We start from the raw sequence: 26,072 nt of genomic DNA, 5'->3' as shown, positions 1-26,072 counted from the left end.
GCTTTCTACTGTAGCTACATCGGATTTTAATCAGGACTCCATCAGTAAACCGCAGTGTATCCCGGTTCAGTGTTTCAAAACTGGCAAATAAAATTCTCTCTCCCCTTCAGATTTATTTCTCTTGGTGCTGGATTCTCCGTTTCGGAGGCTATGTGTTGACACCAGCATTACGACAGAAAACCTGGCGCAATACCTGCACCGATCAGCCACTTATAATGGGCTACACAGGCACCACGTGGAACGCAATCAATTCCAGGAAAAATGGCGCTGGATTTGTTGGGTCCGTGATTGGCACTCATGAGGTCACACGTCCCAGCCGCATTTGAACGGTCCTTCACCCCACACACACCGTCCCGTCCAACAAGATGGCAGGACGGAGAGCAGTGTCACGGTTCGGGGTCATTGAGCTGGACACCCTCCTGGATGCCATGGAGGACAGAAGGGTGATCCCATACCCCGGCCTGGGAGGAACGTCGCCAGGTGCTGCCATTCGCCATGCCTCATGGCGGGCAGGGTGAACTGGCTGCTCCGTACCCCTGGCACTAACCCCGCCCCTCCCACACACCCGGGACCCGGGGAAGGTCCGAACCCCCACCTTGCCCCACATGACAACACCCATGCCATCCGCCATGGCTGGGTGCCCTGGTCACTGAGGCCACCACCTACCCAACCCCTGGGCTGCATTTGTCGGACCGTCGATGTATATATTCCCCCCCCCCACCCCCCCATCCCCGCCCCAGGAGAAGGCCGCACACAACCGCCGGGAACAGGAGATGTCAAGAGCGCGACCACCAGACCTGCGGCCCCTCACCATGTCCGTGCAGAGGGCACGAGATGTGGTCGGCGGCCCAGAGGAAAGGGAGGTCGCCGGAGTGGAGTGCAGTCGCGGGTGAGTAAGTGAGACCCTGCCGAGTTGTGGTTGCCCATGATACGTGTGTCGAGATCGCCTGCCCATAACCCCCTCTCCCCATACCCCCCTCACCCCCACACCACCAGCACACACCCCTCACCCTTACCCCCACACCCCCTGCATCTCCATACCCCTGCACCCACACCCCCATCCGCCCTCACCTCCCTCACTCCCATACCCCGGCACTCCCACACCACCCACACCCTCCACCACCAACTCCACCACTACCCCCAGCCCGCTGCCTAATCATGCATGTCATCTATGTCAGGGCAGCACGGTAGCATTGTGGATAGCACAATTGCTTCACAGCTCCAGGGTCCCAGGTTCGATTCCGGCTTGGGTCACTGTCTGTGCGGAGTCTGCACATCCTCCCCGTGTGTGCGTGGGTTTCCTCCGGGTGCTCCGGTTTCCTCCCACAGTCCAAAGATGTGCAGGTTAGGTGGATTGGCCATGATAAAATTGCCCTTAGTGTCCAAAATTGCCCGTAGTGTTGGGTGGAGTTACTGGGTTATGGGGATAGGATGGAGGTGTTGACCTTGGGTAGGGTGCTCTTTCCAAGAGCCGGTGCAGACTCGATGGGCCGAATGGCCTCCTTCTGCACTGTAAATTCTATGATAATCTATGATAATCTTGTGTCCACTGTCCCCAAGCCAGTGCCAGAGCCGGTGCCCCCAGACAGCCGAGCACTGTCAAGGTGAGCAGCCCGACATCAGCCCTCCGCCCGAGACTCAGGACGCTCCGGAGCTCGGGTCGGAGGAGGACACAGACTTCCCGTCACAGCTGTCTCCAACAGCCTCCACCATCCCAGAGACTATCACCTTGACTGGGCACATTAGTGGCGAGGCTCCTGGGACACTATTTGGTGTGCACCTCACATCGCATCCGACAGAGCAAGTAGAGATTATTATATTCCTTGCCTTTTCCTCCAAGGTAGCCAGATATGTAGTGTTGACAAAGAATATACAAATAAGATGTTTGAATCAAAACAAATATATTTTAGACTACTAAACCTGATTAGGTTTGCACACTTTACTGAGTAACAGATACTAAACTAGTAATACTGAATCTGTAGTACAGTAATTAATATTCTATCTCATTAATAAATTATACTATGACTTGACCTCGTGCTATATCTCTACAATCAACTCTCACTCTACTCTCCTCAGCTTCTCATCATGTTCTCCCAGAATTCCTAGAGATGCTGATTTATATACCATGAATTAGTAACGCCATCTAGTGTTTGATTTACACATAATTTCAGATGTTAACCCTTTACTACAGTGGCACTATACATATCATTACAGAGGTAGGAGCAGCCGAGGGGCCGGACGATCGGAGGGCAGGCCGGCCCCAGGAACCAGCTGCCGTCCAGATGGCTCCTGGGCTTCTGGGACATCCAGTCCCAGCCACAGTGCAGATGCATCCTGAGAGCCAGGAACTACAAGAGGGGATGAAAACGAGCACCCAGTACCCGTGGTGGTGGAGCCCATCCGCGTGCAGGAGCAAGGTGTGGTACCGGTCATGCGTTCCACCTAGGCCCACACCGCATGGGTGGTGTCCGCGTTGGAGGCAATGGTGGAGACAGTTTCGGCTATGGATCAGCGTGTCCAAGGCCTGAGGAACTCTGTGCAGGTGGTGGCCGAGGTCCAGGACAGGGCTTCCCTCTCATAGGCAGCCATGTGCCAGAGCCATGTGGGCATTGCAGCGCTCCTCAGCATGGCCCAGTCACAGCAGGCCAAGGCTGGGGACATCGGCGGGATTGCCCAGGCGCTAGCCGGAGTGGCCGAGACACTGGACGAGGTGGCCCAATCCCAGAGGGAGGTGGCCCAGTCCCAGAGGGAAGTCACTGGCTGATGTGACCCAGACCCAGAGGGTAGCGGTTTGGTCGCTGCGTGATCAGGTGCTATCCCAGACGGAGATGGTCCACTCCCTGTGTCCGATCACACTCCTGGTCACTTTTTCGGCGTGGTTGTATCGGGTGTCCGCATTGGTCTGTGGCCTCCGGATCAGTGTCATCAGCCACGACCGCAGCGGGTAACCCCTGTCACCCAGGAGCCAACCCCTCACCGGGGGCAGTGCCATTCAAACATGCCAGGAATCGCCGAGTGGGCCAGGATGAAGGAGTCATGCACACTTCCCGGATATCGGGCGCAGAGGTGTATGATGTGTAGCTGATGGCCACAGACCAGCTGGATGTTCATTGAGTGGGACCCCTTTCGGTTTGTGTACAGCGGCCTGTTATCTGCCGGTGCCCGTAGGGCGACATGCATCCTGTCAATCACCCCCTGGGCCCAGGGCACCCCTGCCACCTGGGTTATTCTCTCTTCCAACCTCTTCCATCGGGCAGGAAATACAAAAGAACAAGCACTAACAGATTCAAAAGTAGTGTATTCCCCGCTGTTACCAGTCTCCTAAAGGACACTCTTAGGAACTGAACTGATCTCTCTACACATCTTCTCTACTGAGTAGCACAATACTCCATATGCTTCACCCGATGCCTGTGTCTATGTATTTACATTGTGTATTTATGTAAGCCCTATGTTTTTCATGTATGGAATGATCTGCCTGGACTGTACGCAGAATGATACTTTTCACTGTACCTCGGTACTCGTGACAATAAATCTAAATCAAATCAGTCTGACCTGACAAAAAGCCACCAAAACTGAATGTTCAAGAAGAGTTGAAAATAGCCAAGTGAATTCCATAGAGAACACAGAGGCTGAGAGGCAGAGAACAAAGTGACTGTTCGGTTTACTAAAGGTGACATCATCGCACATGGTGCTCCATGGGAAATCCAGATCCAGCAGCCGAGTCAATGAACCTGACGATGGTCCAAGGAGGTGCAGCAAACAAGGTGTGAATGTGAGTTGTGAGGAGGATAAAAGGACAGGGAAAGGTAATGGGCGCAGTCATGGCAGACGGACTATAGTGTGAATAAATGCAAATTATCCTTATTTCTTAGAGAAAACAGAACGGTAGAGGTTGGGAAGAATTGGTGCTCAAAGGGACCTGGGTGTCATTGTCCATGTGTCACTAACAGTTGAAATGCAGGTGCAGCAATCCAGGAGGAAGCCGAGATAAGAATGATGAGATGGAGCGCTAAGGGAAACAATTGCACATTTGGAAGGAACCTCGGAATAATATTACTTGTCCAATGAGGTATATGAAGAGATGGAAAGCTATAACAAGAAACAGCAGTAACTTCTCACTGAAGAAGGTGAGGTCTTTCAAAACCAGAAACACAATTGCAGAATGGAGGGTTCCTTCCTGTTTGTTCCTTGTCTATTCACTTGTTTCCCCTTTCTTTAATTTCTTCCATTGCATTTCTAATCCAAGGATGATTTATGGACATGTGTCTTTAAGGCAGCCTGTATCTTTAATTTAAGCTGGTGGCAATGAATTTGCCCAATAGGCTGTGCTCTGCTCGGTAACAGGTGGCGATCCCACTGGAAAGTTTTCAGAGTGACGAGGGTTCCTGTTTGGTTTCAGGTTTGATTCTGGGAGCCAGGATGAAGGGATCTAATTCACTCTCTCCAAAAAGATCTTTTTAAAAAAAAAACATTTTTATTAAAGCATTTATGATTTTATAATAATAAAAGTACAAATACAAATATACATAGGGGCTGGTTTATCACAGGGCTAAATAGCTGGCTTTTAAAGCAGACCATGGAAGGCCTGCAGTGCGGGTTCAATTCCTGTACCAGCCTCCCTGAACAGGCGCCGGAATGTGGCGACTAGGGGCTTTTCACAGTAACTTCATTTGAAGCCTACTTGTGACAATAAGCGATTTTCATTTCATTTCATAAACATAGTGCAAAGACCAACTCCCTCCCTCACAAGTCTTACCTCTTCTAAACAATAATCTAACTCCCCCCTCCCCCCCACCTCTGTGACAGTTAGTTTTCGCCAAAGAAGTCGACAAACTGCTGCCACCTACGGACGAACCCAAGCATTGACCCTCTTAGGGCGAACTTTATTTTCTCCAGTCTGAGAAACCAAGCCATGTCACTAAGCCAGATCTCTGAATTCAGGGGCTTAGTGTTCCTCCACGCTAACAATATCCGTCTCTGGGCTACCAAGGAGGCAAAGGTCAAGACGTTAGCCTCGCTCACCCCCTGGACTCCCGGATCTTCCGACACTCCGAAAATCGCCACCTCCGGACTTGGCACCACCATTGTTTTTAACACCGTGGACATGACATCTGTAACACCTGCCAAAATCCACTAAGCTTCAGACATGCCCAAAACATATGGACACGGTTTGCTGGCCCTCCCGCACATCTCGCACTCCTGTTCACTATCCTAAAAAACTTGCTCATCCGGGCCACCATCATGTGTGCCCAGTGAACGACCTTGAACTGAATCAGGCTGAGTCTGACACATGATGAGGATGCGTTGACTCTGCTCAACGAATCCGTCCAAAGACCTGCCTCGATCTCCCCCCCAGCTCATCTTCTCATTTGCGCTTTAGCTCCTCTGTCTGCATTTCCTCCGACTCCACGAGTTCTTTATAAATATCCGAAACCTTCCCCTCTCCCACCCCCGTTCTGGAAACTACCCTGTCCTGTATCCCCCCGTGGTGGTATGAGTGGAAAGGTCGAGACCTGCCTTCGCAAAAATCCTGTACCTGCAGGAGGGAGCTGCGCTCCAAAAGCTAGTGATTCAAAAATAATCTGTTGGACTTTAACCTGGTGTTGGAAGACATCTTACTGTGCTTACCCCAGTCCAATGCCGGCATCTCCACATCATCATTATTTTCCCCCCTTTCTACCCCTCTGTGTGTGTCTGTCTTTTGTGTGTGGGTAGTCGGTGGGCCAGTTAAAGGCGTTAGTAAGTATTAACTTGTCATTATCCAGTTGTATTTACTGCTTATTTCATGATAGTTTTGGGTATAGATAAACGGTAACTGTGTTTCAGCTTACAAACCTGGTGACTGTAATTATTGGAGAGCCAAGGGTCAAAGACTTCAGAAAGATAGATAAGAATTATTGATCAATTGACTTGTGTTGTGACTCAGGGGCATGTGGGGCTGGAATTGACCGTGCACTAGCCCAGGGTGGCACAACAAGAATGTGACCTTGTAAGGTAGCACAGAGGAAATATACTCTGCCAAGATCAGTGAATACAACATGGAGCAACAAACAGATCGTCAAGTGTCCATAATCCATAATTAACATTTACAATTTATGAGCAGGAGTGCCTGCAAAGGAGGGTGGCACAGTGGTTAGCACTGCTGTCTCATGGTACAGAGGACCCGGGATCGATCCCGGCCCCGGGTCACTGTCCGTGTGGAGTTTACACATTCTCCCGTGTCTGCGTGGGTCTCACCTCCACAACCCAATGATGTGCAGGGTAGGTGGATTGGCCGCGTTAAATTGCCCCTTAATTGGGAAAAAAAGAATTGGGTGCTTTAAATTTATTTCTTAAAAAGGGCGGGGCAGAACCCTGCCACAGTGGGTAGCACTGCTGCCTCATGGTGCTGAATACCTGGGTTTGATAGGTGGATTGGCTACGCTAAATTGCCCTTAATTGGAAAACAAGAATTGGGTACTCTAAAATTTAGAAGAAAAAGAAAATTAAAAAAGGAGCGCCTGCAGAAGATGCCAAAGCTCCGAATAGGGTTAGCCAATGGGAACGGCACTATTTAAATAAAGAACTTCAAAGCGCACTCACAGTGAGCTTTGAGCACAAGCAATGAGGCCACAGGCAGAGTGAGCTTTAAGCTTTAAACTTGGGAATTTGAAGCAGAGTGGGAATTTGGTGCAGAGTGGGAATTCGGTGCAGAGTGGGAATAGGTGCACTTTGCTTTTTCTCCTGGCTTTGTAACTTTTAACTCTTCAGAGAGTGGCCTTGCCCTGCTGCAGCTGAGGCTACAGGGGAGGGAGCTGATTGGTAAGTAGTGGGCAAGGTCGGTAGGTCTTCACAACTTCCATAAATTAGAGTTTGAAAAGAGATTTTGTGGCAAATAGGGTTAAGGAAAATCCTAAGGCTTTTTACACGTACATAAAAAGCAAGAGGGTAGCCAGGGAAAGGGTTGGCCCACTGAAGGATAGTCAAGGGAATCTATGTGTGGAGTCAGAGTAAATGGGCGAGGTACTAAATGAATACTTTGCATCAGTATTCACCAAAGAGAAGAAATTGGTAGATGTTGAGTCTGGAGAAGGGTGTGTAGATAGCCTGGGTCACATTGAGATCCAAAAAGACGAGGTGTTGGGCGTCTTAAAAAATATTAAGGTAGATAAGTCCCCAGGGCCTGATAGGATCTACCCCAGAATACTGAAGGAGGCTGGAGAGGAAATTGCTGAGGCCTTGACAGAAATCTTTGGATCCTCACTGTCTTCAGGTGATGTCCCGGAGGACTGGAGAATAGCCAATGTTGTTCCTCTGTTTAAGAAGGGTAGCAAGGATAATCCAGGGAACTACAGGCCGGTGAGCCTTACTTCAGTGGTAGGGAAATTACTGGAGAGAATTCTTCGAGACAGGATCTACTCCCATTTGGAAGCAAATGGACGTATTAGTGAGAGGCAGCACGGTTTTGTGAAGGGGAGGTCGTGTCTCACTAACTTGATAGAGTTTTTCGAGGAGATCACAAAGATGATTGATGCAGGTAGGGCAGTGGATGTTGTCTATATGGACTTCAGTAAGGCCTTTGACAAGGTCCCTCATTGTAGACTAGTACAAAAGGTGAAGTCACACGGGATCAGGGGTGAGCTGGCAAGGTGGATACAGAACAGGATAGGTCATAGAAGGCAGAGAGTAGCAATGGAAGGATGCTTTTCTAATTGGAGGGCTGTGACCAGTGGTGTTCCGCAGGGATGAGTGCTGGGACCTTTGCTGTTTGCAGTATATATAAATGATTTGGAGGAAAATGTAACTGGTCTGATTAGTAAGTTTGCAGACGACACAAAGGTTGGTGGAATTGCGATAGTGATGAGGCCTGTCAGAGGATACAGCAGGATTTAGATTGTTTGGAGACTTGGGCGGAGAGATGGCAGATGGAGTTTAATCCGGACAAATGTGAGGTAATGCATTTTGGAAGGTCTAATGCAGGTAGGGAATATACAGTGAATGGTAGAACCCTCAAGTGTGTTGAAAGTCAAAGAGATCTAGGAGTACAGGTCCACAGGTCATTGAAAGGGGCAACACAGGTGGAGAAGGTAGTCAAGAAGGCATACGGCATGCTTGCCTTCATTGGCCGGGGCATTGAGTATAAGAATTGGCAAGTCATGTTGCAGCTGTATAGAACCTTAGTTAGGCCACACTTGGAGTATAGTGTTCAATTCTGGTCGCCACACTACCAGAAGGAAGTGGAGGCTTTAGAGAGGGTGCAGAAGAGATTTACCAGAATGTTGCCTGGTTTGGAGGGCATTAGCTATGAGGAGCGGTTGAATAAACCCGGTTTGTTCTCACTGGAACGAAGGAGGTTGAGGGGAGACCTGATAGAGGTATACAAAATTATGAGGGGCATAGACCGAGTGGATAGTCAGAGGCTTTTCCCCAGGGTAGAGGGGTCAATTACTAGGGGGCATAGGTTTAAGGTGAGAGGGGCAAGGTTTAGAGTAGATGTACGAGGCAAGTTTTTTACGCAGAGGGTAGTGGGTGCCTGGAACTCGCTACCGGAGGAGGTGGTGGAAGCAGGGACGACAGTGACATTTAAGTGGCATCTTGACAAATACATGAATAGGATGGGAATAGAGGGATACGGACCCAGGAAGTGTAGAAGATTGTAGTTTAGTCGGGCAGCATGTTCGGCACGGGCTTGGAGGGCTGAAGGGCCTGTTCCTGTGCTGTACATTTATTTGTTCTTTGTTTATAATCTGTAAGGGCTCTAATTGGTAGTAAAGAGGACAAGGAAAGAAGGGCCGTAGAAAATTGGATTTAATCAAACATCTTTTTAAGCTTTCATTTAAAAGTGTAAGCCATGGCAGGGGATTTCAAACCCTTGGTTTGCTCGTCTTGCTCCATGTGGGAGGCCGAGAACATTTCCAGTGCCCGGGGCCAGCACGCATACAGTAAATGTCTCCAGCTATAGCTCCTGGAAGCCTGGGTTTTGGAATTAGAGTGGCAGCTGGGGACACTGTGGAGCATCCGTGAGTTGGAGAATGCTGTGAATAGCATGTATAGAGAGGTGGTTACACCGTAGGTTCAGGAAGGGAATGGGTGACCACCAGGCAGAGCAAGAGAGCTAGACAGGCAATGCAGGAACCTCCTGTGACCATTCACTGCAAAACCGATGCACCGCTTTGGATACTGTTGAGGGGAATGACCTCTCAGGGGAAAGCAGCAACGGCCAAGTTTGTTTCCCCACGTTTGGTTCTGCTGCAGAGGAGAAGAGTAAATAGGGAATGCAATAGTTACAGGGGATTCTAATGCAATAGTTACAGCAGATTAATTGTAAAGGGAATAGACAGGCAATTTTGTGGCCGAATCGAGACTCCAGGGTGGTATGTTGCCTCCTTGATGCTTGGGTCAAGGATGTCTCGGAGCAGATACAGGACATTCTGCAGGGGGAGGCTGAACAGCCAGTGGTCATGGTACACATCGGTACCAACAACATCGGGAAAAAAAGAATGAGGTCCTGAAAGGTGAATATAGGGGGCGCGATTCTCCACTCCCACGCCGGTTGGGAGAATCGCCTGGGCTGCCAAAATTTCCCGCGACGCCGGTCCCACGCCCTCCCGCGATTCTCCCAAGCGGCAGGAACGGCCCGGTCGAGTTTCACGGGCCGCAGGCCGGAGAATCGCCGGAGACACCCAAAATGGCGATTCTCCGGCACCCCCGCTATTCTGAGGCCCGGATGGGCCGAGCGGCCACGCCAAAACGGCGGGTTCCCCCCGGCGCCGTCCACACCTGGTCGCTGCAGTCGTGGGCGGTGCGTGAACGCTGGGGGGGTGGCCTGTGGGGGGGCGAGGGGGGATCCTGCACCGGGCTTCACCTGGAATGTGGGGTGGCCCACGATCGGTGCCCACCGATCGTCGGGCCGTCCTCTCTGAAGGAGGACCTCCTTCCTTCCGCGGCCCTGCAAGATCCGTCCCCCATCTTCTTGCGGGGCGGACTTAGAGAGGACGGCAACCACGCATGCGCGGGTTGGTGCCGGCCAACCCGCGCATGCGCGGATGACGTCCGTTATGGACGATTCAGGCCCTGATGATGGGCCAGTATCGGGGCCGCGTCATCTACACGCGCCAGGCCTTGTAGCCCGCGTAAAAGCGGCGCCGCATAGATGACGCGGCCGGCGCCGCTTTTACGCGGGCCACAAGGCCTGGCGCGTGTAGATGACGTGGCCCCGATACTGGCCCATCATCAGGGCCTGAATCGGTCGGGACCGGGGCCGTTCCGCGCCGTCGTAAACCTCGACGGCGCGGCCACTTCGGCGTGGGAGTGGAGAATCCCGCCCAGGGATTAGGAAGAAAGTTGAGAAGTTGGACCTCAAAGGTAGTACATAGATACATAGAACATACAATGCAGAAGGAGGCCATTCGGCCCATCGAGTCTGCAACGACCCACTTAAGCCCTCACTTCCACTCCATCCCCATAACCCAATAACCCCTCCTGAACTTTTTTTGGATACGAAGGACAATTTATCATGGCCAATCCACCTAACCTGCACGTCTTTGGACTGTGGGAGGAAACTGGAGCACCCGGAGGAAACCCACGCAGACACGGGGAGAACGTGCAGTCTCTGCACAGACAGTGACCCAGTGGGGTATCAAACTTGGGACCCTGGCACTGTGAAGCCACAGTGCTAGCCAGGATAGAAATAGTAGGATGTGTCGGGTGAATACGTGACTGAAGAGATGGTGTGTGGAGGAGGGTTTCTGACTCCTGGGGCATTGGGACTGGTTCTCGGGGAGGTGGGACCTGTACAAACTGGATGGGTTAAATTTTGTCAAATCATGTCACACATGTCAGGTGATAGGGAAACCTCAAGCAGTTATAAAACCAGCGCCCTTAATACCCATTCCAGCATTTGAGGAACCTTTTACAAGGTTCCTAATCGATTGTGTAGGACCACTTCCTAAAACAAAAAATGGGAATCAATATCTTTTGACTGTAATGGATGTGTCTACAGGTTTCCAGAGGCCATTCCAGTACATAATATTACAGCTAAAAGGATTGTGGAGGAGTTACTTGAATTCTTAACTAGATATGGACTACCCACAGAAATGCAATCAGATCAAGGAACAAATTTTACTTCAAAGTTATTCAAAGAAGTTATGGATAGCTTAGGAATAAAACAATTTAAATCAATTGCATACCATCCAGAATCGCAGGGAGCGTTAGAAAGGTGGCATCAGACATTAAAGACAATGTTGAGGGCGTATTATCAAGATTATCCAGAGGATTGGGATAAAGGAATTCCATTCGTATTGTTTGCAATTAGGGATGCACCTAATGAGTCTACCAAATTTAGTCCTTTTGAACTAATTTTTGTTCATGAGGTAAGAGGACCACTTAAATTGATTAAGGAGAAATTGGTGGGTGAGAAATCGGAAATTACACCATTGGATTACGCGTCAAATTTTAGGGAACGATTAAATAGAGCAAGTGAATTGGCTAGACATCATTTGAAAGTTGCACAAAATGTGATGAAACGGATAGCGGACAAGAAATCCAAAGTCCTTAGTTTTGCCAGTGGGGATAAAGTTTTAATGTTGTTACCCGTGGTAGGGGAGCCTTTAAAAGCTAGGTTTTGTGGACCGTATCAGATTGAAAGGAAATTAAGTGAGGTGAATTATGTGGTAAAAACACCAGATAGAAGGAAGACTCACCGAGTGTGCCATGTGAATATGCTTAAAAGGTACTTTGAAAGGGAAGGAGAGAAAAAGGAGGTTTTAATGATTCTAACTCAAAGTAACAAACCAAATCCAGATGACTGTGAATTTGACATACCTCAAATTAAATTGTAAAATGAGGATGTTCTTAAAAATTGGGATGAATTGTTAAGTTACCTTCCAGAGGAAAAATGAACTGACCTGAAAGAGTTATTGATATCACATGGGTTTGTGGAGATAAATTGGGAAGTACTAAACTGGCTATTGTTGCTAACTTTCTCCTTGGTTCAATTGCTCTGTTTTATTACCTTTGCTCGCGAGTCGCCAGGTATCTTTATGATACCGCCACGAGGTTCAAGTCCGAGTATTCAATTGAATTGAATTGAATTGAATCAGTAAGGCAGCTCCTTTTAAATTTCAGGAGTTTAAATTAATTTAAATTAAGCTAGTATTGTGCAGTGTAGGTTAACAAGGGCTGCCCCACCCACTCACATAACTGGTTGGCAGTTAAGTGTCAGTCACTTAAATCTACCTTGATCTAAAAGCAGGTGGGGGAGGGGAGTCAATTCAGGACAGTTTAAAAAGAGCAACTTGTAAACTCACTCCCAGTGAGTTCTCCCAGTGAGCCAAAGAAGACAGAGCCAGGAGTGAGACACAGCTAAGAGTGAGTTTGGGAATTTGAATCGAGGTGGGAATTCGAAGCTGGGTGGGGAGGAAGTGCTTTTTGTGACTGGTAAGTGACTGGTAAGTAGTGTTTCTGTTTTTCTGTTTCTTTTCATTGGTATATATATATATTTTTTTTCTTCGTTGTTTATTTATTTATTTAAATTTTGGGGGGGGAAATTGAAATTGTTGAAGTTAACCGAAGGTTTAAGACATGGCAGGAGATCTCAGACCCGTGTCATGCTCCTCGTGTGCGATGTGGGAGCTCAGGGACACGTCCACTGTCCCTGCCTCCTTCACGTGCAAGAAGTGTGTCCAGTTGCAGCTCCTGTTAGACCGCTTGACGGCTCTGGAGCTGCGGATGGACTCACTTTGGAGCGTCCGCGATGCTGAGGACGTCGTGGATAGCACGTTTAGCGAGTTGGTCACACCGCAGGTGAAAGGTACTGAGGGAGATAGTAAATGGGTGACCAAAAGACAGAGCAAGAGTAGAAAGGCAGTGCAGGTGTCCTCTGCGCTCATCTCCCTGCAAAACAGATATACCGCTTTGGATACTGTTGAGGGAGATGGCTCACCAGGGGAAGGCAGCAGCAGTCAGGTTCATGGCACCGTGGCTGGCTCTGCTGCACAGCTGGGCAGGAAGAAGAATGGCAGGGCTATAGTGATACGGGACTCAATTGCTAGGGGAATAGACAGGCGGTTCTGCGGACGCAATCGAGACTCCAGGATGGTATGTTGCCTCCCTGGTGCAAGGATCAAGGATGTCTCGGAGTGGCTGCAGGACATTCTGGGGGGGAGGGTGAACAGCCAGCTGTCGTGGTGCACATAGGCACCAACGATATAGGTAAAAAACGGGATGTGGTCCTACAAGCTGAATTTAGGGAGCTAGGAGTTAAACTAAAAAGTAGGACCTCAAAGGTAGTAATCTCAGGATTGCTACCAGTGCCACGAGCTAGTCAGAGTAGGAATGTCAGGATAGAGAGGATGAATACGTGGCTCGAGAGATGGTGCAAGAGGGAGGGATTCAAATTCCTGGGACATTGGAACCGGTTCTGGGGGAGGTGGGACCAGTACAAACCGGACGGTCTGCACCTGGGCAGGACTGGAACCGCTGTCCTAGGGGGGGGGGGGGTGTTTGCTAGAGCTGTTGGGGAGAGTTTAAACTAATTTGGCAGGGGGATGGGAACCGATGCAGGAAGTTGGAAGGTAGTAAAGCAGGGACAGAAATAAAAGGCAGTAAGGGGGAAAGTGTAAGGCAGAGAAGCCATAGTCAAAAATCAAAAAGGGCGACAGTACAAGGTGCAGTGACTGAGGGGAGCTCAGTGAATAGGACCAGGAATACTAAAAGAAATAAAACGGGAAGTGAAAACATTCATGGTAAGCGACGCGGCAGGTTGTTACAGGAAGATATGGGTTCGACGACAAGGAAAATTAGGAGAAAGGTTAAGAGGAAATATAACTTAGGAGAGGTTACTGATCGAGGTGTTAAGATTCAGAACAGAGGTAAAAAAGCCAACATAAGTGTACTTTACCTGAATGCTCGTAGTATTCGGAATAAGGTAAATGAGTTGATGGCGCAAATCATCGTGAATGACTATGATTTAGTGGCCATTACTGAAACATGGTTAAAGGATGGTCACGACTGGGAGTTAAATATCCGAGGGTATCAAACCTTTCGGAAGGACAGAGTGGATGGTAAGGGAGGTGGTGTAGCTCTGTTATTTAAGGATGACATCCGGGCAACAGTAAGGGATGACATCGGTGCTATGGAGGATAAGGTTGAATCTATTTGGGTGGAAATCAGGAATAGTAAGGCGAAAAAGTCACTGATAGGAGTAATCTATAGGCCACCAAATAGTAACATTATGGTGGGGCAGGCAATAAACAAAGAAATAACAGATGCATGTAGAAATGGTACAGCAGTTATCATGGGGGATTTTAATCTACATGTCGATTGGTTTAACCAGGTCGGTCAAGGCAGCCTTGATGAGGAGTTTATAGAATGTATCCGCGATAGTTTCCTAGAACAGTATGTAATGGAACCTACGAGGGAACAAGCGGTCCTAGATCTGGTCCTGTGTAATGAGACAGGATTGATTCAGGATCTCATAGTTAGGGATCCTCTCGGAAGGAGCGATCACAATATGGTGGAATTTAAAATACAGATGGAGGGTGAGAAGGTAAAATCAAGCACTAGAGTTTTGTGCTTAAACAAAGGAGATTACAAGGGGATGAGAGAAGAACTAGCTAAGGTAGACTGGGAGCAAAGACTTTATAGTGAAACAGTTGAGAAACAGTGGAGAACCTTCCAAGTGATTTTTCACAGTGCTCAGCAAAGGTTTATACCAACAAAAAGGAAGGGCGGTAAAAAGAGGGAAAATCGACCGTGGATATCTAAGGAAATAAGGGAGAGTATCAAATTGAAGGAATAAACATACAAAGTAGCAAAGATCAGTGGGAGACTAGAGGACTGGGAAATCTTTAGGGGGCAACAGAAAGCTACTAAAAAAGCTATAACGAAGAGTAAAATAGATTATGAGAGTAAACTTGCTCAGAATATAAAAACAGATAGTAAAAGTTTCTACAAATACATAAAACAAAAAAGAGTGGCTAAGGTAAATATTGGTCCTTTAGAGGATGAGAAGGGAGATTTAGTAATGGGAGATGAGGAAATGGCTGAGGAACTGAACAGATTTTTTGGGTCGGTCTTCACAGTGGAAGACACAAATAACATGCCAGTGACAGATGGAAATGAGGCTATGACAGGTGAGGACCTTGAGAGGATTGTTATCACCAAGGAGGTAGTGATGGGCAAGCTAATGGGGCTAAAGGTAGACAAGTCTCCTGGACCTGATGGAATGCATCCCAGAGTGCTAAAAGAGATCGCTAGGGAAATTGCAAATGCACTAGTGATAATTTACCAAAATTCACTAGACTCTGGGGTGGTCCCGGCGGATCGGAAATTAGCAAACGTGACACCACTGTTTAAAAAAGTAGGGAGGCAGAAAGCGGGTAATTATAGGGAATTTTTTGAGGACATTAACAGTGCGGTAGATAATGGGGAGCCAATGGATGTGGTATATCTGGATTTCCAGAAAGCCTTTGACAAGGTGCCACACAAAAGGTTGTTGCATAAGATAAAGATGCATGGCATTAAGGGGAAAGTAGTAGCATGGATAGAGGATTGGTTAATTAATAGAAAGCAAAGAGTGGGGATTAATGGGTGTTTCTCTGGTTGGCAATCAGTAGCTAGTGGTGTCCCTCAGGGATCAGTGTTGGGCCCACAACTGTTCACAATTTACATAGATGATTTGGAGTTGGGGACCAAGGGCAATGTGTCCAAGTTTGCAGACGACACTAAGATAAGTGGTAAAGCAAAAAGTGCAGAGGATACTGGACGTCTGCAGAGGGATTTGGATAGGCTAAGTGAATGGGCTAGGGTCTGGCAGATGGAATACAATGTTGACAAATGTGAGGTTATCCATTTTGGTAGGAATAACAGCAAAAGGGATTATTATTTAAATGATAAAATATTAAAACATGCTGCTGTGCAGAGAGACCTGGGGGTGCTAGTGCACGAGTCGCAAAAAGTTGGTTTTCAGGTGCAACAGGTGATTAAGAAGGCAAATGGAATTTTGTCCTTCATTGCTAGAGGGATGGAGTTTAAGACTAGGGAGGTTCTGCTGCAATTGTATAAGGTGTTAGTGAGGCCACACCTGGAGTATTGTGTTCAGTTTTGGTCTCCTTACTTGAGAAAGGACGTACTGGCACTGGAGGGTGTGCAGAGGAGATTCACTAGGTTAATCCCAGAGCTGAAGGGGTTGGATTACGAGGAGAGGTTGAGTAGACTGGGACTGTACTCGTTGGAATTTAGAAGGATGAGGGGGGATCTTATAGAAACATATAAGATTATGAAGGGAATAGATAGGATAGATGCGGGCAGGTTGTTTCCACTGGCGGGTGAAAGCAGAACTAGGGGGCATAGCCTCAAAATAAGGGGAAGTAGATTTAGGACTGAGTTTAGGAGGAACTTCTTCACCCAAAGGGTTGTGAATCTATGGAATTCCTTGCCCAGTGAAGCAGTAGAGGCTCATTCATTAAATATTTTCTAGATAAAGATAGATAGTTTTTTGAAGAATAAAGGGATTAAGGGTTATGGTGTTCGGGCCGGAAAGTGGAGCTGAGTCCACAAATGATCAGCCATGATCTCATTGAATGGTGGAGCAGGCTCGAGGGGCCAGATGGCCTACTCCTGTTCCTAGTTCTTATGTTCTTATGTTCTTAATGATCAATAACCCAGTACACCGATTAGTAAGATTCAAATCAAAGCACATTTATTATACATAGTAATCGCTACTCATGCACAAATTCTACGTCTAAGCTACTTCTACAACTAACAGGCCTATACTTAACTTCGGACTGGCCCACCAGGTCAGGGAAACAAATGGCCTTTCGTTCGGGTTCTGAGTCTGCGGGATTCGAAGTTGGTACGGATTGGTAGCTAGGAGCGTCTATCTCGTAGTGAGGGTTGAATTAAGACTTACTTCTGTCGGGGGTCACTGCACCGGTCACGGTCAATGTTGGTTCGTGTTGCTGGGTGACCCGGGCAGGACGCAGAGGTGAAGAGAGTGATTTGAACTTGGGGCTTAACTCTTATAGTCCCCAGTCTGTCTCGCTTTCTTCTGTGTCTTGTTGATCCTGTCATGCAAGAGTGCCTTTAAGAAATGGATGTGTAAGCAATGTACCTTTAAGAAAACAGTGATGTCATAGAGTGGGTGGAGCTCAGCTCAGTTCAGCCATTTTGCAGTCTGTGTTTTGCAGGTTTCAGTTTAAAAGCAGTGTCTGTGTGTTTCCAGAGAACTGCAAGTTTTGCAGTTTGGTTTTGCTGAGAGCAGCTAAAAAGTGCTTGGCTGGTTTTGCTGAGAGCAGTTTAAAAGTAGAAAGCCAGTTTGTGACAGTCTCTGCCATTCTACAAATATATATCCTTTAACCTGATGTGATACTGTTTAAAGGTGTTAAGTCTCTTGGAAGTTTGAAGGAACATTTTAAGGAATTATTTACTGTTGCAATTTTCTGAGTTATCTTTGAAGTAAGGGGTGTTAAGAGATCAAATGTTTATTTAAGATGTTCAGTTGAGCTCATGGAATAAACAGTGTTTTGTATTGAAAAATCCACGTGTCCATAATTGTAATCCCACACCTAGGGAAAAAGCCGTGTGCTCGGAAAAGCAAAAAATCCATTAAAGGGAGAGGTTGGTTGAACTCCATGATACATTTTGGGGTTCTGAAAAGTCTCGCCCACAACAAACCACTAAGCACTGGTTGAACTTCTGCGTTTGACTGTTTCTCAATCAGTTGTTGTTGAAGATGATTCTTGCTGTGTTTCTGTGCTTTGCACATCTTTACCTTGTTCTGTCTCTGTATGCTGAGATAGCGTTTGTTCAGTTGTCCTGAGATTGCTTTCGACATTATCCGGTGGTTCTGAAACAAGGGGTTGCTGAACCTTCAGAAAGGCTCTCCTGTTTCTTCATGAAACTTGCTCTTCATCGGTGACGGTGATGTATGACTGTGGACCTGACGGTTGTATTACCTTTGCACACTTCAACCATCCGCATCCATCAGGATCTTCTATCCTGACTGTGTCATTCTTTGCTAACGGTTGCAGACTTCTTGTAGATCTATCATAATATTTCTTCTGCCTCCTTTTTTGCAATGTGAGCTTCTTCAGAAATTTCGATTTAGTTGGTTCCTGTGAAATATATGGTGAGGTGGTTCTGAGTTGTCGATTCATTAACAATTGTGAAGGTGATAACCCATTAATCAATGGTGCTGCTCTGTAGCTAAGAAGCGCGAGATATGGCTCTTCCCGACTGTCCATTGCTTTTTTGAGTAGCTGCCTCACAATGTGAACTCCTTTTTCAGCCATGGAATTGGTTTGCGGATAAAGAGGGCTCTATGTAATATATCAAAACACATAGCTTTGTGTGAACTTTGTCCACGCATGGCCGCTAAAACATGGGCCTTTGTTGCTCACGACAACATGTGGTATTCCGTGACGAGCAAATATATCATTGGTATGTTTGATGACACGCCTGGCTGATGGGTTAGCTAGTTGTACCACTTCCGGAAAGTTAGTCGATGACTAACATGTGTTCTTTTCCTGCCAGATAGAAAAGATCCATTCCGACTTTCTGCCAAGGAATCATTATTTTCTGCCCATTGGTATCGGTTCTTTGTGTTGTTTGTGCTGACATTTCTGACAAGTTGCACAGTTTTCTATCAAATTCTGAAAGTCTTGATTGATATCTGGCCAGTATACCGTGTCTCTAGCTCTTTGTGTGCATTTTTCTATGTCTACGTGCCCCTCATTAATCTTCCATAGAATCATGGATCTCAGAGATGATGGTATGACAGTCCTGTTTTAGCTGAGCAAAAAACATGGGCTGCACTTCGATCCCCTCGAATATTGTAGATTTGGAAGAAGAACCTTTTGGCCATCCCTCACTGAGATATTTTATGATCCTTTGCAGCACTTCATCCTTCTTGGTTTCTTCTTTGATTAATTTTGATTTTGCATCAGACACTGAAAGTGTTTCTGTCACAAGATTTACGTGTAACTGCGCATCCTCATCCATGCGTTGTTCATCGACCATACCCGTAGCTCGTGAGAGTGTGTCAGCTACTACCGTGTGTTTCCCTGGAGTATATATGAGATTGAAATCATACCTCTGGAGTTTCATCATCATTCTTTGGTGACATATGATTTAAATGTTTTCTTATGGTGGCTTCTAACGGTCTATGATCTGTTTCAACCAAAGATTTTGGCAGGCCATATATCCAATCGTGGAATTTGTCTAATCCATTGATAAGATCGAAGCATTCTTCTCGATCTGAGCATATCTATGCTCTGCATCGGTCATTCACCTTGAAGCATAGGCAATCAGTAGCCAATTTTCATCATTGCCTTGTTGCAAGGACACCGCTCCCAATCTATCGTTCGACACATCTATCGATATTTTTGTCTTTCTTGTCGGGTCATAAAATGTCAGCACTGGAGCTGTTGTCAATGCTTTCTGTAGCATTCTACACTCTTGCTCATGTCTTTCAGAACATTGGAAAATAGTATCTTTTTTGATTATTCCCCACAAGCATGTTATTTTTGCTGATAAATTAGGAATTAATTTACCTACAAAATCTATCACACCGAGCATCCTGAGGACTCCTCTTTTGTCTGTTAGACATGGCATGTTTAATATCACTTTTATCTTCTCCTGGTCTGGTTGTACACCTCGAGCAGACAGGTTGTCTCCCGACAATGTAATTTCTTCAACACCAAACTGGCATTTGGCTTTATTTAACCTGAGACATACTTTTCTATGCTTCTTAGCACTTTGATAAGCGTTTCATCGTGCTCTTCTTTTGTTGAACCCCAAACGATGATATTGTCTACGTGATGTGTTGGGTGTTCTGGATCACAAACAGGTCACCAACACTGGAAGTGGTGCAACTCTATTTTATTATAAGGTTAACTATATTAACATACTTGAACTGTGGGTAAATGCAATACCAGCTTTTACTGTTGACCCTTGCCTAGTCCTAACCAGGTGATGCACTCAGCACGTGGTGAATATCTGTGTTGCAGGCTGTGAGCTCTGTGCTATGAGCTGGCTGCTACTAGAATGAGCGGGAACTCTCCTGTCCCCTGTCTTTATAGTGCGTGTGCTCTCACTGGTGATTGGCTGCGGTGTTGTGTATGCTGATTGGTTCCACTGCATGTCCATCAGTGTGTGTGTGTGTCTGCACCATAATATACTGGTGTATAGTATGACACTACGTACATTCTGAGGCCTGGACTTCCTTCTACGACGTGTTCCAATGCCCTATGCAGCATTTCAGATGCTGAAATAATACCAAATGCCATTCTGAGAAAACTGTATCACCCGAATGGAGTAAGAAAAGGTGCGCAGCTTTGTGCGTTCCTCATCCAACTTGAGTTGTCAAAAACCTGCGATGCATCCAGTTTGCTATAGCACATCGTTCCTGACATCTCACGTGTAATCTCTTCTCATTTCAGAATTGGAAAATGTTCTCGCTCTATATTTAAATTGAGGTCTTTGGGATCCATACAGATTCTCAAGTCATTGTTTTGTTTATTCACGCAGACCATGGCGTTCACCCAGTCCATTAGTTCTTCAATTCGTTTTGTCACCCCCAGATTTGTCATCCTGTCTAGTTCATTTTTCAGTCGATCCTTTAATGGAGCTGGCACTCTTGATGCATGGATGACTGGTTGCGCATTCTCTTTCAATTGGATCCAATAAGTGAATGGCAAAACTCCGAATCCTTGAAATATTTCTGAAAACGCTTTAATCCACTGGTGTACTTTGAGTGGTTCCAGCACAGTCAGCATTGTACACTCTTTTTACCAATTCAAGTACTTCACAAGCTTCCACTCCCAGTAGTGATTCACACTCAGCCTCAACAATGGAAAACCTCACTTCATGCACATTATTGTTTACACTGGCATCCAGTTCGCATACTCCTAAAGTGTTAATTCTTTTGCCATTATAATCCTTCAAAAGCACCATTTTATTCAAAATGTGCGATTTAATTTTCATTTCTTTCCTATCCGCTAAACTTATAAGATTGGCTCTCGCTCCCGTGTCGAGTTTAACATAGATTTTTTTTTTGATAATCATTAGAGGAACTGACCAGTTGTTTCTTTGAACAATTGTATTTGCATTGCTATTACAGCAGATTTTCATCAAAGACTTTTCAGCTTGCAACCCGTTATAATGCTTATCTTCACTAGATATAACATCAACAAAAATGATGTCTTCAAGATTTGTCTCTTCAATCACGTTTGCTTATTTTTGTACACCTGATCTTTTATTCGAAAAGCATTGTTTTGCAAAGTGATTCTTGCCTTTGCATTTAGAATACACTTTTCTGAATGCTGGCATTGCCTTTGCAAATGCTTGTTGCCGCATCGTTTGCACAAAATGGTGGTATTGGTTACTCGTTTAAAATGGCCACCGCTATTGAGGCCACGTTTTGCCTTCATGGCGTCGGCTGTGTCTCTGATCTTCATGCCAAAATTGTTCAAGTTTAGAGTACTTATCTGCTGCGCAGGTAGCTCACTGGAATGACAAATTTTGATGGCATCATCGAGCTGGAATTCATTCTCCCTCAACGATCTTTCACAAACTCTGTCATTGCTAACACTGAACACAACCTGATCTCTGATCATGGACACTTGCAAAGTTGCAAAATTACATGTCTGAGTCTCAAGTCTGTTCAGAAGCTGTTGAATGATTCACCTGTTGTGCACGCGTTCGAAAAACGTGCCTTCAAATGTTTCGTACTTTTTGGGTGTACAGTGTCGATTGAATTTTTACCTCATCAAAATTATTTTTATCAGCTTAGTTATCAAATGTGAAGGTGTTAAAGATTTCTATTGCATGTGGACCTGCTATGGTGAGCAGCAACACTTTTCTCCGTTCATCAAGGTGTGCCTGAAGACCTAGAGCTGCTACGTAGAGTGTGAATTGCTGTTTAAAAGCACACCAATTCACATCTACATTACCAGTGCCTCAAAGCTGGTGTGGTGTCTTCAGACCTTCCATCATTGACTTCGATGACTAGTAATGCGTTGAGTTACATCTTATCAGTACTCTTCATGGGTAGTAGAATTTTTTTTTCTTCTTTCTTCTTTGTTACCCTGGTCTTTTTGGATCGTCAGAACCAATTCTGGTACCATGTAATGTTCTGGTGCTTGGCTGAATGGAATTAGTGCACTCGAGAACGTCTAGTTAGTGACTAGTTCAATGTTTATTGTTAAACAATAACGTGGATAAGATAACAATCAGAACCAATTCTGGTACCATGTAACGTTCTGGTGCTTGGCTGAAAGGAATTAGTGCACTCAAGAACGTCTAGTTTGTGACTAGTTAAATGTTTAATGTTAAACAATAACGTGGATCCGATAACAGTAAGAAAACTATCAAAATCTGCTAACTATAAATCACTATTATCTAAGAGCTGCTACAATTGCGACTATCCACTACAGTGACTATCTCCAGACTCCTCAGGGTAACAGTGTGATATGGATGTCCTTAATGCCACCTGCTGGTTGGATGTCATACATATTAATAGTTACATGATTGTTTATGCATATCATCACAGTGAGGAGAATTTCTTTCACCCAGAGGGTGGTGAATCTGTGGAATCTGCTCCCACAGAAAGTAGTTGAGGCCAAAACATTGTGTAATTTCAAGAAGGAATTAGATATAGCTCTTGAAGCTAAGGGGATCAAAGGATATGGGGGAAGGCGGGATCAGGCTACTGAGCTTGATGATTAGCCACTATCATGATGAATGGCGGAGCAGTTTCTAAGGGCCCAATGGCCTCCTCCTGCTTTTATTTTCTATTTTTATGTTTCTCACAGCAGCCTCGCACCATAAACAGCACCAAATAGAGGAGAGCCGAGTATTCAATCTCCCCACGACAGGAACATTCTTCCTCAGCCTCGGAGAGCTTCCTGATGGCCCAAAATGGAAAACGAGGAACAACAGACACCACCAAGTAGACAAAAAACATTTTTGGCCATCCTCGCAAGAAATGGTGTGGAGAACTGACAATCATAAACTGCCAAACCAGCCAGAACAACGAGGCATCAGTTAGCACCAAGCAATGGAAGGAACAGATCATTTCATACACCTTCTCGACCTACTGCAATCCAAAGAAGACTTAATTGAGGAGAAGGCGACACAGTTAGTCAGACTACAAGAAACCTTTCAGCAAAATCGAGCCACACTAAGAGGGGAAGAGAAACCATAGTTCAGAAAACCCCCAATGACAGTGAAACTTATTGAACAAATGAATGCCACAGGTAATAATCCTGTGTTAAAGAGATCTTATGGAACAAAAGCTCAAAATGTCGATGTCTCGGGAGGCAACAATCCAGGTGTCCCCTTAATTTCGCAAACCAGAGGCTGCAAAGAGTGATCACTCCTGAGGTAAGGAACGTTGGACAAAACTGTCAAAATCAACCAGGGCCGACTCGACAAACATGATTAGGGAACATAGTAAACTTAAATAAAGCGATAAACAGACAAAATGTGACCATGAGGGAGAAACAATGGATTGTGAGAAATACAAGAGCAGGCCTAGATCCTGATGAGCGAAGCTTCCATTATATATTTGGGAAAATCAGACGAGGAGAGACATAAAACAATACACCAGACACTGGAAGTCTCACCGCAGAACAACTAAGTCCAAACAAAGAAGTCCAAGTCCAAGGTGAAACTATCAGTCTTTGGAGCCTCCGAAGGACACAATCAAGCAGAGTCAAGGAACATCTGAACCAATTAAAACTATGAAGCCAGAGACATATGGTGAAAGGGGGTGGGGTGGGGGGTAGTATGTAAATATAATTGTAAAATAAATCTGAACAAAGACTTGGGGTAGATGTAGTATCTGGGTTTTCAGGCTGAAAGAATTAATGTGTGGGACTGCAGAAACAGTACCGCCCACATGATAATGTAAGATGGAGTCACATGATGAGGAGTCGGGAAGGTGAAGCTTATGGCTATGTCTGTGTAACATCTGTGCTCTTGTACATCTGTAAATAGTTATGTTTTAAGAATCCAGTTTTTTGAAACACATCTATGTCTCCACAGTCTTAACATGCGCTACACGGTAGCACAGTGGTTAGCAGTGTTGATTCACAGCGCCAGGGTCCCAGGTTCGATTCCCACATGGGTCACTGTCTATGTGGAGTCTGCACGTTCTCCCCGTGTCTGCGTGGATTTCCTCCGGGTGCTCCAGTTTCCTCCCACAAGTCCCGAAAAACGTGCTTGTCAGGTGAATTGGACATTCTGAATTCTCCCTCTGTGTACCCGAACAGGCACCAGAGTGTGGTGACTAGGGGCTTTTCACAGTAACTTCATTGCAGAGTTAATGTAAGCCTACTTGTGACAATAATAAAGATTATTATTATCATTATTAATGTCACAACCAACATGCAAAGTATGTATATTTGTCTTGCCAGCAAGAGGAAGCACGAGGGAGAAGAAACAAAAGAGAAAATGTTGGAAAATCTCCGCAAGTCATCGGACTCAAAGCGTTAGCTCTTTTCTCTCCCTACAGATGCTGCCAAACTTGCTGAGATTTTCCAGCATTTTCTCTTTCGTTTCAGGTTCCAGCATCAGCAATAATTTGCTTTTATCAAGAGAAAGCACGAGGGTCAGGCAGAATAGAACACAAGGGGCAAAATCATGTGCCTTCCCCATGGTGAGGTTGGTTATAGGGTTGGTATTTGGGGGAATGATAGGTGGGGACACCACCACCGTATTGCTTCCACCCCAAATAAGTTATTGGCGAGAAGGCTAAAGTGATTGGACTTACCACAAATTGAGGCCTTTGTCTGGGCAATGAATGGTATTGTTAATGGTATCTACATGGGTGGCTGGCGTACCTGTCACGCCGGGAGAATGATAGGTCAGTGGGACTAGACTCCCTGAAGGGGGAGCTCACACACTGCCTTTATCAGGGTGTCTACATTTATCTGTTGAGGAAGCCTGGCAGTGAACTGACAAGAGCTGGAGGCCAAGGTCAACACTTGCATTGAACGCTGATCAGCACTGCTCTGAGTGCTATCTTTCAGGGTTGAACGCTGTTCAACAATCAACTGATGCCCGGTACATTGTGGTCCCCACTGGTCACACCGATCCCGCCCCGGGATTGTGATCAAGACACAGAAGAAACTAATCAACTTCGTCTGGGACAAAAAAGTGCATTGGGCCTACACCACAGGGCTTAAAGTCTCATAAAACTTCACTTTTATAATTGTGCTTTAACTATTCTCGTTCCTGATCTTACATCAGAATGAAGTTAATATGATCACTATATCACTCACTCACTGACAAGCAAATAAAATCACAGCAAAACTTTTTCCCAATGTCAACTGAGCACTCACAACATTATTGACTAATGGATGAAATTCCTGTCAATGGAAGCAATTTCAATACTCACCTTTCCTTAGAGTTTGCTCTGAAAAATTGTAGCAGATATGGATAAAGTTATACATAAAGTTTGGTTCACAGAGTTGTATCAGCATATCGTCAGGCATTACAAAACACATGTAGAAGGACAGTGTTAGCCCAATTGTCAGGATTAGCACTGGACCCATTTCAGCTCTCAAGTGAAGCTTCAGTCACTGACTCTGTACAGGACTCTGGAGTCAATTGCTCCACTCACTCTCCAATGTTTCTACTGAGCAAATTGGATCTGTCTTCATCAACTCATCAAAATGTCTTCTCCTGTCTCCAGTTTCTTCCTGACAGGATTTCTCTCTTGATTTGAATGTCTTCTTATTTCTTTTCTGCCACAGACTTGCACATTCATCTGTTCCTCCTCCCTTTTATAGCAGTTTCGTTCTCTTTCAGTGATTCATCGCTGTGTTCCATTAACTTTTGTCCCTTTTCTGAACATCTCAAATCCGTAATGTCCTAACCGACCAGAAGCGCAACTTTTGTTTGATTAATAATTAACGTCAATATATCCAAACATGGGCAAGCCACCCAAATTCTCGCTGCCCCCAAACAGCCCCCCACTGCCAGGGAAGGAGTGCAACAAAGGTTCTCCAGACTAGTTCCCAGGATGGCGGGACTGTCCTATGATGAGAGGCTCGGGAAGCTGGACCTGCATTGTCTAAAGTTCTGAA

General features: G+C 45.9%; 1 protein-coding gene across 1 annotated transcript in view; it reads right to left on the bottom strand.

Moving 5' to 3' along the window:
- LOC140430089 (uncharacterized) overlaps nt 1-25,725 on the bottom strand; it is an 82,401-nt gene extending 56,676 nt beyond the window's left edge. Inside the window, exon 1 of the mRNA XM_072517616.1 lies at nt 25,382-25,725. Coding sequence (XP_072373717.1) covers nt 25,382-25,538 — 157 coding nt within the window. The 5' untranslated portion in view covers nt 25,539-25,725. The remainder of the gene's footprint in view (nt 1-25,381) is intronic.
- Between the last annotated feature and the right edge of the window lie 347 nt (nt 25,726-26,072).

This window comes from Scyliorhinus torazame, chromosome 9 (assembly GCF_047496885.1).
Source record: "Scyliorhinus torazame isolate Kashiwa2021f chromosome 9, sScyTor2.1, whole genome shotgun sequence".
Lineage (NCBI taxonomy): Eukaryota > Metazoa > Chordata > Chondrichthyes > Carcharhiniformes > Scyliorhinidae > Scyliorhinus > Scyliorhinus torazame.
The sequence above is the reverse complement of the archived record's forward strand: the minus strand, read 5'-3'. Positions and strand labels throughout refer to the sequence as shown.